At 36.8% G+C, this 16,095-nt stretch overlaps 1 protein-coding gene across 1 annotated transcript in view; it reads right to left on the minus strand.

Annotated features, from left to right (window-relative positions):
• Positions 1-1,181: 1,181 nt before the first annotated feature.
• The window catches only part of LOC107752255 (kinesin-like protein KIF1C), a 43,887-nt gene continuing 28,973 nt past the window's right edge, over positions 1,182-16,095 (minus strand). The window contains exons 14-20 of the mRNA XM_016568184.1: positions 12,651-12,726; positions 11,931-12,010; positions 11,013-11,085; positions 8,402-8,500; positions 7,669-7,839; positions 6,500-6,877; positions 1,182-2,304 (exon numbers count right to left, since the gene is read on the minus strand). Of these exons, the coding sequence (XP_016423670.1) occupies positions 1,444-2,304; positions 6,500-6,877; positions 7,669-7,839; positions 8,402-8,500; positions 11,013-11,085; positions 11,931-12,010; positions 12,651-12,726 (1,738 nt within the window). The 3' untranslated portion in view covers positions 1,182-1,443. The remainder of the gene's footprint in view (positions 2,305-6,499; positions 6,878-7,668; positions 7,840-8,401; positions 8,501-11,012; positions 11,086-11,930; positions 12,011-12,650; positions 12,727-16,095) is intronic.

A 16,095-nucleotide genomic window follows, 5' to 3' on the forward strand; every position in this document is an offset into this window, starting at 1 on the left:
TTATATATATATGAGTGCTTGTGCGGACAGACAACAGTAAATAGACAGACACATACACAGAGCGCTACTGAAGAGCAGAAGCTGGTTTGCGCCCGGCCGGATGCGCTTTTATACTTTCTGGTGCTGACGTCACCCCGCTCGTGACGTCTCGCTGCTCCATTGGACGGATTTGACACGTGCTTCAGAACGCGGTCACGCAAGGGCGTTCCCAAAGCGATCTCGACGCAGCTCGAGTTCCTGAAGGGGAACTGTAATTTCAACAGGTATGAAATATGATCAGTAAGAGAAAAATGTGAAGACAAGCGTTGGACTGTGGCAGGTTAGTGGGGAAATATATTTATTTGTTATTCAGAATGCATATTTGGAAGAGAAATATATTCATAGGAACATTTCAGCAGGTTGAGTGAAGATATTTCATGTTAACGCAGAGAATATGACTAATTGCTTAAAAAAACAAAAAAACATAGTAATAATCTGTCTGTATGTAGGTGCACTAAACCCTAACCGGAAACTCCCGAGCTTTACTGAGCAGAACACAGAAGTAGTTGTACAAGTAGTGCATTTGGCTCCCTGATTGTTTGCCCTTAGCTGTTTTAGGATCATGAATCTTTTTTTTTTTTTTTTACCTCCAAACAACACAATTCATGAAACACACGCCCCTCGGGATGCAAGAATAAAAGAACACGAATGCCAAGATAAAAAAGGAGAAAAATGTCAACTATAAAAATGGCATCCGAAGCAGTTATGAGCCTGATGGCGACTAAATCTAAGATCTTTGGCTTTTCAGCAGGCACAATGTAAAATCATCAGAAATCTCTATAGGCCGAACACTTATCAGGCCAGAACTGTGCACTGTGCGTTAAAAGGAGCTCAATTCTCTTGCAAATACATACCCTTCCAATTTATAACCCACGTCTAGATATATATACACATCTGAATAATATATGTGACCCTGGAGCACAAAAGCAGTTTTAAGTCGCTGGGGTATATTTGTAGCAATAGCCAACAATACATTGTATGGGTCAAAATTATACATTTTTCTTTTATGCCAAAAATCATTAGGATATTAAGTAAAGATCATGTTCCATGAAGATGTTTTGTAAATGTCCTACCGTAAATATATCAAAACTTAATTTTTGATTAGTAATATGCATTGCTAAGAACTTCATCTGAACATGTGCGCACAGAAAAACATCACTCATAAAGCACTGTAGGTGTAGGTATGAAACTGCAATATGTACATAAAAACTCAGTTGCATAAAATAGTCTCATTTCAAACATGAAGGCGTTATTGCACTTATTGCACAAGGAGTTTCTCCCAGCATCCTTCCACAACAAGCCAAAACACCGTATATCTGAGGTCTGAGGTTTCTAGGAGCCCCATGCGAGAACTGTGCACAAGAGAATCAGAGTGTTATGGCTCCCAGGTCTCCGCAGATTAAATCAGGTCTCCATACTGCAGTCTGGGATGGATGGTGGATTGGGATTGCCTTCAGACCCACGCTGGGTCATCTCTGGAGGGATGTGCTGGTAGTGTGAGTTGGGGTGTTTGTAGACACCTTGTCTGCTTTGGTTGTAGCTGTGCTGGAATCCGTCTCCAACAGACTGGTCTGAAGCGAAGCTGGGATTGTACCAGGTGTAGCGCGCTCTACCCTGCTTGTGCTGGACCGAGCCACCGTCTTTACGCTCAGCATTTCCAGCCTGTTCATTGGTTAAATATCCATCGAATGGATTCCGTCCCCTGTTTCTGGATCGTTGCCTGTTCCCACAGTTGTTGTAGCCTCTGTTCCCGTGATTGCGCCACTGCTGGCTGTTTGGCCACTGGCCTTTGTTTGGTGAGGGGGATGAGTGGAAAGTATGAATCAAATCCGTACTGGACTGAGTGGAAGGGTCCTTTCCCCTTTCACCCCCTGATGACGGACCCCAGATGAAGCCTCGGTGCTGAGAATTATTCTTAAAGGGGAACTGTAGCTTCCTCTCATGAGGTGGCAAGAAGCGTCCCGTGCCTGGCATGAAAGGCCCATTGGGGTGGCGAGAGGTCTGAGAACAGAAAGACGGATTTGAGAATCGAGACGATGCCGTACTGAACGGGTTGTTCTGAGAGTGTCCCGAGGGAGGCGCCGAGTAGAGGGCGTTGATTGGCTGATTGCCGGCTCCTTTGCGACGCTTAGGGTTGTGATATTTCTCTGGGTACTGCCAGCGATGGCGACCCCGCTGGTAGCCAGAATCCTCGTCGCATCTGTCGACTTGAGCTGGCGGCTCGTCACCTCTGACCCCATCCAAGCCGATGTCATCGTCGTCTCCCTGAAATATAGATTGCACGGAAATCTTTACATTGGCTTAAAAGGTGCACAAAGTAATCTGTATTGAGTGTTTTGGTTACTAAAGCAATAAGCCCCAAGAAGCCGTGGTTTACAGTGAATTTATAACAGCTAAAACCCCCTTAGCTGTTATAAATTCACTGTAAACCACGGCTTCACGGGGCTTATTGCTTTTATAAAACGGTTATTCCATATACGTAGTAAGGTTTCACAAAATAAAACAGAGCAAATAAAGTTTAATGATATTAATAAAAACAGTATTCTTCCACCAAACAATGTAGCTCCTCAGAAACAGTTGTGGTTCCAACAAAGTGGTTGGAACAGTTGTGGTTCCAACAACACACAAACGTAAACAAAGGTGTATGTTTGTAGAGTAATTTACAACAGCTTCGAACGCGGCTCAGCCAATCAGAATCAAGCACCGGAACTCTCCGTTTTATAAACTTTATTTGGTAACACTTTATGTTACATGTACTTACTAGTGTAATAACAATTAATTATGCATAATTACATGCAAGTAACCCTAATCCTAACCCTAACCATATAGTAAGTACATGTAGTTAATTAATATTACTCAGTACTTAAATGTATAATTACACTGGAACAAGGACACCTTAAAATAAAGTGTAATTACACAAATATTAATATGTAATATTAACTAAACATGCTTACTACTAGTGTTATTTAAGTACTATTACAGTTTTCGATGATATTTTGAGTAAGATTTTTTTATATTTTCGGCTTTCATTTTAATTTTAGATAACGTTTTAGTAATTTTGGTGTGTTTTTGTCCTTTTTATTAGTTTTTGTTATTTTAAAAATGCCTCTATTTTTATAAATTTTTATTTCAATTTTAGTACACGTAGAAAATGAGACGTGTTGCTTTATCAACTAGCTGAAATAAAAGTTTACATTTTTACTATTTTATTTCTGGTAACATTTTATTTCATGTAACAATTTTTGTTATTTTTTAAAATGGTTTTAGTTTTAGTTAACTATAACAACCCTACTTACTACAGGTTAAGGTGTGGGTTCGGTTTAGGTTTAGTTGCTTGTAATTATGCATAATTTAGTGTTATTACTATATTAAGTACATGTAACAAGTAACTACACCTTAATATAAACTATTACCAGTATTTTTACTTTGTTACTGTACTTCAGTCCATTTTCAGGTATATGTACTTTACCAGAGTATTGGGAAACCTTTACTTTACTACATTCCAAAGCATCAAATCTTACTTTTTACTCCGTTATGTTTCATCAAAACATATTGTTTCTCATTATATCAAAATCACGACCTGCTCTGCACACATGATGTGATGTTCGTGAAAGACGAACAATCATCTTTTTCCATGAAACTAGAATCAGTTCACAAATCACACACAACAAAAAGCCAACTCACTGATTCAGTGAAACACTCACGAGTGAGTCTCCAATTAACAATTCACTGAATCAGTCATATCTGCGCCAAAATGAGCCAAGAACCAAGAGAAATACGATCTCCAGAGCCTGGAAATCTGAAGTAAGTTACATAAGTACATCTAATGTGTAAGTAATAATGTCAGACTGAACTCTAACTTCAATCCTCTCAGAGCCCTCTCTCCTTATATTTATGAAATTCACCTTTAATTGCATGGACTACATCTTTTTGGAAGAATTCTTGAGTTTTGAAAAGAGTTTCACAAGCAAGATCAAAGAGACCATAATCATTTAGACAGATGCCAGGCCATCATAATAGTGGGCTTTTACACTCAAGTCCTAAAGGCCTTAAAATGGAGAGTTTCAGTCAGAAGGTGGAAAACCGTCATGTATTATTGAATTTATACAGTTTCAAAAAAACCTTCACAACTATATGTGACCCTGGACCACAAAACCAGTCATAAGGGTCAATTTTTCGAAATTGAAAGCTGAATAAATAATATTTCCATTGATGTATGGTTTGTTAGGATAGGACAATATTTGGCTGAGATACAACTATTTGAAAATCTGGAATCTGAGGGTGCAAAAAAATCTAAATATTGAGAAAATCATCTTTAAAGTTGTTCAAATGAAGTTCTTAGCAATGCATATTACTAATCAAAAATTAAGTTTTGATATATTTACGGTAGGAAATTTACAAAATATCTTCATGGAACATGATCTTTACTTAATATCCTAATGATTTTTGGCATAAAAGAAAAATCAATAATATTGACCCATACAATGTATTGTTGGCTATTGCTACAAATATACCCCAGCGACTTAAGACTGCTTTTGTGCTCCAGGGTCACATAAATTGAACAAAAAAAGAAAAAAAGAAAAAAAGAAATGCATTACATTAATGGTTGACCAATACAGATTTGTTTTGATGGCTGACTGCAGGGTTGGCAACGGCCAGTATAAATATCACATCATACCATTGATTTAAAGATGAAAATGAAATTTATATTTATTTTACATAATTTACTAAATAAGTGATTTGAAAAAAATAAACTTGCAAAATAAACATTTATATTTTATATTTTAGAAACTTGATTTTATGACCCTTTTATAGTATTTTTGCAAATTTATAAAGCTATAATACCTTTTATATACTCTTTACTTTCTTTTTATCAATTCTGTGCGTCTGCGCTCAAGCTGTGGCATTCTCAGTGCTATCTAGGGTTGCAAAAAGGTGGAAAAATTCCAGTATATACCAGGATTTTGGGGAATATTCCAGGGATTTTTGGAAAGTTTCTGGAAATTTACCGAAAATTTTCCACCCCTTTGCAACCCTAGTGCTATCAAAATAAAACTCTCAGCACTTTCAAAATAAAACTACTGACATTTAGCGGCCAAACAGAAAAGTTTATCAGTTTATCGGTAATTGAAAAAAAATGCCTTGGCAATAAAGTGGTCGACCACTACTTGACATCATGCCTTTCTTCCTCTATCAGTGATGATTTATTCCACAAGCAAAACTGTCTAATAATAGAAAGTCAGTAGTGTCAGTTTTGACTTTGGAGCACAGGTTTTCTTTTTAAAGGGGTCATATGACGCAATTTCAATTTTTCCTTTTGTCTTTGGAGTGTTACAAGCTCTTGGTGCATAAAGAAGATCTGTAAAGTTGCAAACACTAAAGTCTCAAAACCAAAGATACGAGCAGGTTTATCGGAAATAACCGATACCACACAAACAGATGAGACTTGGGCTGCGTTTACACTGGCACAAAACATCTGATTTTGCAGAATTTGTTGCACACATGTAAGCACAAAAATCCGCACGAGATCTGATTTTTTCGCCTGAGCCACCTCCAAATGTGATTTTAAATCAGATACATATCCGATATCTGGATATCCGACTTATGTCTAAACACACACATCTGATTCCCCGCAGAGCTCCCAATGCGAGGGTCACACGTTTGCACATAAAGATTGTGTTTTAATGCCGGTGTGCTGTATGCGCTCGCATTTTATTGAGATTAAAACTTTATATAGGTAAGAAATTGTACATTCAGCAGCTGGTTTTCAACCCCTGCCCTGTGAATTTTATAAATACAATAGCTAAAAGCTACATTATATTTCTCAGCAATGAGGTGATAAAGTTTTTGCAATTAAACCAACAAGCTTGACTTGTTCGCGAGCTTCACACTCTCTCACTCGTTAATTCATTTCAATAAATATCATCTTGGCGCTACTTTATTTCACTAAAGAATTCTACCTCTAAAGAGCTGTAGGTAAAATAGCCTAACAAATGAAAATTATTTATTATTATTTTCCGTTATTTATCCGTTCGGTGAGATTTTGTGCTGCAAAACATCCATGCCAGCCGTTGTCCATGCTGGCAAATAATCGCAACTCGACGTGAATTATATAAATAATTTTAATAGCACAGCCATTCAGAACCCGAGGGTCCACCATGTGCACAGTAAAGCGATCACTGCAGGCAATCCTTTTGGACAGGAATTAATGTAAACACAGATATCGGATACCAGTCGTGTCTAAAGTGAATGTAAACAGACGGGCCGAAAAATCAGATCGGATCTGTGCACTTAAGTCTTGCAGTCTAAATGCAGTCTTGGATGTTGCATAAGGTGAGTCAATCAGATTTTCAGCTCGCACTTGCCAGTTTTGTTTGCAACATGCATCATACTCTTAGTGAACGGACTGGGGAGAAATGTGGCTACAGTTTGTGCTGGTTTCTAGATATACGAGTGTTACCTGATCTTCGACTGGGAATATCTTCTCCATCTTCACCATGCGGTCCCTCAGCGATTGGATCTCCTCATCCTTCATATTATTCTGCAACTTGACTTCCTGCAGTATATCAGTCAGCTTGTCGATATGAGCTTTGAGCTCTCCCATATCTGTCTTTCCTCGCTCGCTCGCTCCTCCTCCAGCTGCTGTCGTCGTTCTTTCCTCCCCGTCTCCTTCCTCTTCTCCGATGCCCACCGTCTCACATACGTCCTTGGCCACACTTTTCCAGCTCTCTCTCTCCTGAGGGTCTTTTTGGCCGTATGTCCGACAAAACTCCTTCATCCTGACAATGGCCAAGGCCTCGATCTCTTGCCGAGTGTGTTTAAAGTCTCCAAGCGCCACCTTAAGAGGAGAAATATAAACATATCCTCCTGTTATTGTAAACTACTGCTCATGTAAGCTAGACATTAATATATTGTATGATCAGTGCATAGCCAATCAAATTGGTGCTTGCCGATCTGAGAAAGCTCTTGTTGTTCTGTGTGTAATATGTGACCCTGGACCACAAAACCAGTCATAAGGGTCAATTTTCCAAAATTGAGATTTATACATCATCTGAAAGCTGAATAAATAAGCTTTCCATTGATGTATGGTTTGTTAGGATAGGATTTATTTGGCCATTTATTTGGATACAACTATTTGAAAATCTGGAATCTGAGGGTGCAAAAAAATCTAAATATTGAGAAAACCGCCTTTAAAGGTGTCCAAATGAAGTTCTTAGCAATGCATATTACTAATCAAGAATTAAGTTTTGATATATTTACGGTAGGAAATTTACAAAATATCTTCATGGAACATGATCTTTACTAAATATCCTAATGACTTTTGGCATAAAAGAAAAATCTGATCTATTTACGGTAGGAAATTTACAAAATATCTTCATGGAACATGATCTTTACTTAATATCCTAATGATTTTTGGCATAAAAGAAAAATCAATAATTTTGACCCATACAATGTATTTTTGGCTATTGCTACAAATATACCCCAGCGACTTAAGACTGCTTTTGTGCTCCAGGGTCACATATGCATTAGGCAGTCTGTGACCCATCTGAGGCTAAATCTACTCTGACATGAATTAAAACAGTGCCTGTATTTCCCATTTCAGATCTTCTCTTGAACACAGTGAGGCACCTCATAGCAGATCTCTTTAACAGCCTGCGTGCGAAGCTCCTCCAAGCTGAGTCTGTGTTTGGACTCCTGGGTGGCGGGTACGCGGCGGCGCTGGGGGATCTGATACACACGCAGCGGCTCCCTCCTCTTCCCACTGCTGGGCAGACCACACTTCTTCACGATAGACTGCATCTGCAAACAATCAGCAAGAACAGAAGACTTACTTCCTGTCAGAAATTAACAGTACAGAAACAGCTACATGAAGTGAAACAGAATGGAACAGAATGCAGGTGTCTCAAGATGAGCTTTCAAAACTGAATTTTAAAATCACAAAAACACAATACTCATATACTGCATATATACACTACCAGTCAAAAGTTTTTGAACAGTAAGATTTTTAATGTTTTTTAAAGAATTTTCTTCTGCTCACCAAGCCTGCATTTATTTGTTCCAAAATACAGCAAAAGCAGTAATATTGAGAAATATTTTTGCTATTTAAAATAACTGCATTCTATTTGAATATTTACACATTGTGTGTGTGAGTGTGTGTGTGTGAGTGTGTGTGTGTGAGCATGTGCGTGTGTGTGCATGTGAGTGTGTGTGAGAGAGAGTGTGTGTGTGTGTGTGTATGAGAGAGTGAGTGTGTGTGTGTGTGTGTGTGTGTGAGAGTGAGAGTGAGTGTGTGGTGTGTGAGTGAGTGAGTGTGTGTGTGTATCTGTGTGAGTGTGTGTGTGTGTGTGAGTGTGTGTCTGACCTTGTTGGCTGGTAATTTCTCTCTTAGAGAGGAGATGAGTCTCCAGCTCTCCTCACAGGACCGCTTATCTGAGTCATCACCGCTGTCTGAGTCTGCATACTACACACAGAGAGACAGAAAGACACATTAGCTTGCTTCTAAAGCCCAGAGAGCTGCCTTTGCTGTAGCTTCTATGGCAACAACATCCTGACTGTCACGGGAGCTCTTAACGGACTGATCTGGAGCGCTCTACATAGGCAGCAATCTGCAGACCACACAAAAACACTCCTCACACAAAGCACACGGGAGACTCAGCTCACAATAGAGTTTGATGTTAGCATGATGCCAAGCTCGTCCTGGAATTCAGAGACTCAAAGGATCTTGCAGTATTACAAAACATTCACATTAAAACAAAGAAAAGGTATAATGTACAATGTTGTAGAAACAATTCTAAACCATTCTATCTAGGAAACTAATTAAATGCGCAAGTTTTTGACACTAAGACAGATTTTTTTATAGGCTAAAAAATCTTTTATAAAAAATCAATTATAAATTCTAGTATTGCATCCTTCTCATGGCCATTTAATAATTTTTGACTTTTAGTCTGAGTTAAATCTCTTTTTTGCCTCATTTTATCTGTAAAAGAAAACATGCCTAATAATTATGCACACCTGAATATAAGGAGTTTTTCACTTCCAGCCATCATGGACAATTATATATCACTTATAAATGATCAAATATAAAATTAATAGTAGTTATTAAGATTGATGTGGTTTGGAATTGGTCAAATGTGCTTGGAAAAAAAAATATGATTAGAATATCAACGTGCCTAATAATTATGCACGCACTGTACACTGTACCAATAGAGAGCTGGTTGAAAATCGGTGAACTCATCCTAAGACAGCCCAACTCAATTTGTGGATAGACAAATTTTATTTCGCCTTGGTTAAACAGGTCTATATTAGTGCTTCATATGTTAACTGTGCACGCAAGCTACCCATTCTAAATTGATGTCTGTAACATTAGAAACATCTGAAAGTTTACTGTTTTTCATTTAGGTATTAAAATAAAACACAAGTGCTCATGTCTATCCTGTTTTGTGTCATCTGTCAGAGACTTGTTGAAAAAAAGAAAAAATCTGGCTTTTGTAATGCCTATTTGATCGCTTGTTTTCTCGTATCACATGATCAGATAATTCAGTCATGGCTTAACACTTAACGGTTATTAACAGGTAAATAATGTTGGTTAATGTTTTAAAATTTTCTAAATTTCAATCACAAGACAGTTTAGGAGACAATATGGGTAGTAACAGCATTTTGTTTTGGCAGAATAATCAGTTCAATTAAAAAATGAGATGGAATAATTTTGGAATCAAATTGTGACTTCTGAAATCATGAAGAGTGTTTATTAAAGACGCAGTAAGTGATTTCTGAGAAACGCTGTTGAAAGTGGATCAGTGAGTGTGATCCACACTCACTGTGTTTTGGACGGAGCACCAAAACTATGTACTACTTGTAGCCAATCAGCTGTAAGGGGCGTGTCCACTCATGATGGGGGAGGTGCCAGTGTTGCACAGCACTTTGGGGGCGGGGCTATTAAGATAGGGTGTGATCTAGGGCTGGGTTTGACACAAATTACACAATTCGATTCGATTATCCTTCACAAGCTTGCAATTCGATTCCGAATTCAATATCGATTATTTTGGATATATATCAGGAACAGGACATGGCAAATTTTCTCAAGGAAAAAAAATAATCTCTCAACTAATGCTGTAAAATATACCTGAGAGTCAATAATATGGAAGGTTGAAATTTGCTGATTTGTATACAAACACTTAAAATAAACTCAAAGTTTTTGTAATATTAAATTAACTTTAAATTACATAATTATTTTTCTACTCCAATTAGTTTTTTTGAAATATAAACATTTAAATGGTGGCTGTCACAAAAACCTGACGGATTTATTCAAACATAAACAAAAAAAATTTATAATGAATATGTTATATGGTGCATATTAAGCAAAATGCTCCTCTCTAGAGTTAATTTTTCTAGCTGACATAGTTCATGGTCACTGAATGTGTTTTTCTGTAGTAAATGTGATGTTACGTGACAGATTGTTTACAAGCTATTATCGTCTTTCCACGTTTGAAACACTGATTGAGCGATTACATGAGTTGTACTCTTAAGTAAGTCGTACTCTTTCTTTTAACACCTTCGGATGTTCATTCGTGTTTATTTCATGCTGTAACTGCTGTTAAAGCGGAGGAGATGATCAGTTCACAGCGATCTGTCACTCCACATCAAACAGCGCCAAAACGGAATCTAATATTTAAATATTGTAATAAAATGGACAGAATTCGAAATCTGAGACTTTGTTTCATTTCAAAAGTAACAAATCGCAAAGCTTATTGCACTGTATTGGATGGGAGGCGCTACAATGTTCCGTTCATTATCTTGACAGGTGAGACTAATCGATTCTTGGGATTTAAGAGTCGATATCATTTCCTAAAAATGAGAATCGATTAAAATCGAGAAATATATATTTTTTACCCAGCCTTTTTAGGTAGGGGCGTGTTTGTTTCAGTGATTTCAAACAGCAGCAGCGTTTTGTAGAAATCAGTGTCTTTTCTTACCAGTCTCTGCTGTTCCAGTATCTGGTCGGCCTCCTCCTTCTCTTTGCGGTACTGATTCTCCAGATCCTGCAGTCTGAGAGAGAGGGTTCAAAGAGAAAGAAGATATTAGCAAGGGAAGCCTGCTGAGGAAAAAACAACAACAGGTTTCACATGATTTCTAGCAGGTCTAAAAGGCTGATCAGACCATCTGGTTTTCTGGTCATTTCATTTTTACATTTTCCGAGACTATAACCTGAACACAGACCCATACGCATAGGAAGATAAGTGCTTTGTCATTCTCATGTCCAGAAAATAATTTGCTGATGTAGCAAAATACAGGTCTACATATGATTGTTGATCGATTACATGATTTTTGACACATAAACTTTGGTTGAAGTTTGGTGTCAGTAAGATTTCTTTTTAATGTTTTTGAAATAACTCTCTTATATGCTGACCGAAGCTGCATTTATTTGATCAAAAATACAGTAAATACAGTAATACTGTGAAGTATTATTATAATTTAAAATAGCTGTTTTCTATGTGAATATCAGCTAAAATGTGATGCGCAGCTGTATTTTCAGCATCATTACTCCTGTCTTCAGTGTCACATGATCTTCAGAAATCGTTCTAATATGCTGATTTGCTGCTCAAGAAACATTTCTGATTATTATCAATGTTGAACACAGTTGAGCTGCTTCATATTTTTGTGGAAACCATGATGCATTGTTTTCAGGTTTATTTGATGCTACTCAAAGCACAGAAATCTTTTGTAACGTTGCCTTTACATTTGTGTGAAACAAAGTGAATGCAACAAATGTCACGCGATCACTCTCACCCTCGTTATTCTCATTGACTTCACTGCAGAAGACGCAATGCAGCTCCTTTATAAACTGACCGCTAAGACGAAACTGACCACTCCTTCAGAAACTCACTGCTCACCTGGTGACTCCATCTTTAATGTAATAGATCAGACACTCTGACATCAGAGGATCCTCGTTCAGATTCACCAGGTGGGGCGTCTGAGGAAAAAACTCATGCTTAAACTCATGCATTTTGGACCTAATCGGGCTCATTAAGAGCTAGGATAGTGAGTATGGGGCTATTCACACAGAATGTGTTTTTGCTTTGAAAAATGAGAGACGTGGGCAGTGGAATGGGGAAAAAATGCAAGGTCTTGAGACGTTTGAGAAGCCTTGACATGCACGAGATGCTGCAAAAGACACAAATGCAATGGTCAAACACAACCATCTTGCACATTCACATAAGAAAACAATGGAAAAGTAGCACAGTGGAACGAAAAACGCATTCTGTGTGAAAGGGCCGCTATGTGTAGAAATCATAAGGTGTGGTCACTTTAGGAAAATTTAATGGGCAAAAAAGGTCGATTATGTATTGTCAACACTGATACATGAAGCACAGCTGACACAGAAGATAGTTTTAAACCAAGCAGCTTCCTGTTGCTCAGTGAGTCAAACCTTCCAACTTAAATCTGATGGAAATCTTTCAGCCTCATGTGAAATTCCCAATCGTGCGAATTCCTACTGAAATGATGTGAACATACGACAACAGTAAGCGTGACCGCACCTTCACTTCCTCTAAAGCTGCTTTGACAACATGCATTGTGATCCGCACTCTACAAATAAATATGAGTTGACTCACTCTTTTGGGCGAGAAGACACCCACTGTTCCTCCATCCTCTTTCACAGACACACCCATCTCAGCCAGCAGCGCCTCCCTAATGTGTCACACACAGACAGAGACGCTGACACTTGTGTTAGTCTCACAGAGCCATCAGCATAAAGCCTGGCCCACATTGCAGATCATTCTAGCCAAGGACAGGTCACTGAAAGGACTCGTAAAGCACACATGGGCAAGGATTGTTGACTAGTCATCCAACAAGCGATTAGTTGGTTAACCCTGATATAATTAGTCTAAAACAATCTGGAGGGAGGGAGGGAGTCACTGCTGAGATCTCCTGTCGATCAACTGGAAATGCACTTTTCTGTATTGTTAGAAAATATCAGAGATGGTTTGTGGGGCATGACGTGACTGTGGCTGTGACTGTGACCCCACAGCAAATGCAATGACTATTGTCCATAATCACGTTTGTCTGGTCTTCACTAATTTAATGACTAAAATGAGAAAGCAGCGACAAAAGCATTCATTTCATCACTTAAGCAGCATGCGCTTTGTCGAGCAAATACTCAGTGACTAGTGATTGACAAATATATTGCCATGGGTGAAATATGGACCAATTTGGTGACAAGTGATGACATTTTTTATGGGCGGAGCATATCTGGTGGCAGAAAATGACAGTTTTAAAGTAGCAGTCTACGGAAGCCATGGAAAAAAAGGAAATTTCGAGTTTTTATTTCAAAATTCTGACTTTTTTCTCGCAATTCCGAGATTATATTTCACAATTCACAATCAACTCGTCATTCTCTTTTTTTCCCCTCGGCTCAGTTTATAATCACACACTTTCTCTCAGAATTGACAAACTTGAGTTAAACTGAGTCATGAAGTCCGAACTAGGAGATATAAACTTGCTTTTGCGAGAAACAACAACAAAAAAAAAAATCTGAATTGTGAGATAAAATAGTTAAACGTTATAGGTTTAAACAGTAGGCTATTTCATGCTGTAACTGTAGGGCTAATATAATATATCCCCTATGAACTGCATATGTGAATATTATGAAGCTTATGATTATGATGCCTTAAAAGTAGGGTAATCATAGCAGCTTTCATCCGTAGTCCATCCGTTTTAAATGTCTGCGTTTAGCTTCAAATGCTGTCTTTGACGACAGTGTTATATAAAAATGATTTGCACTCCGATTCTGACATCCAAAGGTACAACAATACATTTTTTTTTCTCTTATTCTATGGATTTTACCCTTTCCCTCCACTTGTTCCCAGTGTTTTTCTGCCACCACAATGTCGACGTCTACTCCAAATTGGTCTATATTGGCTAATATTCAGCATTTTTGTAATTCACTGCATTGGCCGATAACTGTCAAGACTTTTATTTTGACAGCGCTGAGAACACCTGAGCGCAGAAGCAAAGAAGCACTTATTCTCTGTCCTTATTTACTTTAACAGTTTTGTCTAATATATTAACAACTACAGTGTTCTACTTCTTCATTTCTGAGAAATACTATACTATATCATACTAGTGTTACAGAATCAAAAAGTTGCTATCTGAAGGAGAAATGCATTTTTTTTAAAAATAAATATGTATTCTTATTTCATAAAATATATGTATATTCTTAAATCTAATATATATTTTACAAGTTTCTTTTTCATTTTGTTTTTTGAAATTATTTAGTAAATTATTTAGACGAATTTAAAATATAAATTTCAATGCAACACACACTACCAGTCAAAAGTTTTTGAACTTTTAATGTTTATTAAATTAGTCTCTTCTGCTCACCAAGCCTGCATTTATTTGATCCAAAATACAGCAAAAGCAGTAATATTGTGAAATATGTTTTTTACTATTTAAAATACCTGTTTTCTATTTGATTATATTTTAAACTGTAATTTATTCCTGTGATCAAAGCTGTATTTTCAGCATCATTACTCCAGTCTTCAGTGTCACATGATCTTCAGAAATCATTCTAATATGCTAATTTACTGCTCAAGAAACATTTATTATCATTATTAATATTTAAAACAGTTGATTACATTTTTTCAGGATTCTTTGATGAATAGAAAGATCTAAAGATCAGCATTTATCTGAAATAAAAAGCTTTTGTAACATTATACACTCTACCATTCAAAAGCTTGGAGTCAGTATAATTTTTAAAATTCTGACTTTTTTCTCGCAATTCCGAGATTATATTTCACAATTCACAATCAACTCGTCATTCTCTTTTTTTCCCCTCGGCTCAGTTTATAATCACACACTTTCTCTCAGAATTGACAAACTTGAGTTAAACTGAGTCATAAAGTCCGAACTAGGAGATATAAACTTGCTTTTGCGAGAAACAACAACAAAAAAAAAAATCTGAATTGTGAGATAAAATAGTTAAACGTTATAGGTTTAAACAGTAGGCTATTTCATGCTGTAACTGTAGGGCTAATATAATATATCCCCTATGAACTGCATATGTGAATATTATGAAGCTTATGATTATGATGCCTTAAAAGTAGGGTAATCATAGCAGCTTTCATCCGTAGTCCATCCGTTTTAAATGTCTGCGTTTAGCTTCAAATGCTGTCTTTGACGACAGTGTTATATAAAAATGATTTGCACTCCGATTCTGACATCCAAAGGTACAACAATACATTTTTTTTTCTCTTATTCTATGGATTTTACCCTTTCCCTCCACTTGTTCCCAGTGTTTTTCTGCCACCACAATGTCGACGTCTACTCCAAATTGGTCTATATTGGCTAATATTCAGCATTTTTGTAATTCACTGCATTGGCCGATAACTGTCAAGACTTTTATTTTGACAGCGCTGAGAACACCTGAGCGCAGAAGCAAAGAAGCACTTATTCTCTGTCCTTATTTACTTTAACAGTTTTGTCTAATATATTAACAACTACAGTGTTCTACTTCTTCATTTCTGAGAAATACTATACTATATCATACTAGTGTTACAGAATCAAAAAGTTGCTATCTGAAGGAGAAATGCATTTTTTTTAAAAATAAATATGTATTCTTATTTCATAAAATATATGTATATTCTTAAATCTAATATATATTTTACAAGTTTCTTTTTCATTTTGTTTTTTGAAATTATTTAGTAAATTATTTAGACGAATTTAAAATATAAATTTCAATGCAACACACACTACCAGTCAAAAGTTTTTGAACTTTTAATGTTTATTAAATTAGTCTCTTCTGCTCACCAAGCCTGCATTTATTTGATCCAAAATACAGCAAAAGCAGTAATATTGTGAAATATGTTTTTTACTATTTAAAATACCTGTTTTCTATTTGATTATATTTTAAACTGTAATTTATTCCTGTGATCAAAGCTGTATTTTCAGCATCATTACTCCAGTCTTCAGTGTCACATCCTTCAGAAATCATTATAATATGCCGATTTGCTGCTCAAGAAACTTTTTTATTATTATTATTATTATTATTATTATTATTAT

This window comes from Sinocyclocheilus rhinocerous, unplaced genomic scaffold (genome assembly GCF_001515625.1).
Source record: "Sinocyclocheilus rhinocerous isolate Xijiao unplaced genomic scaffold, SAMN03320098_v1.1 scaffold1915, whole genome shotgun sequence".
NCBI lineage: Eukaryota > Metazoa > Chordata > Actinopteri > Cypriniformes > Cyprinidae > Sinocyclocheilus > Sinocyclocheilus rhinocerous.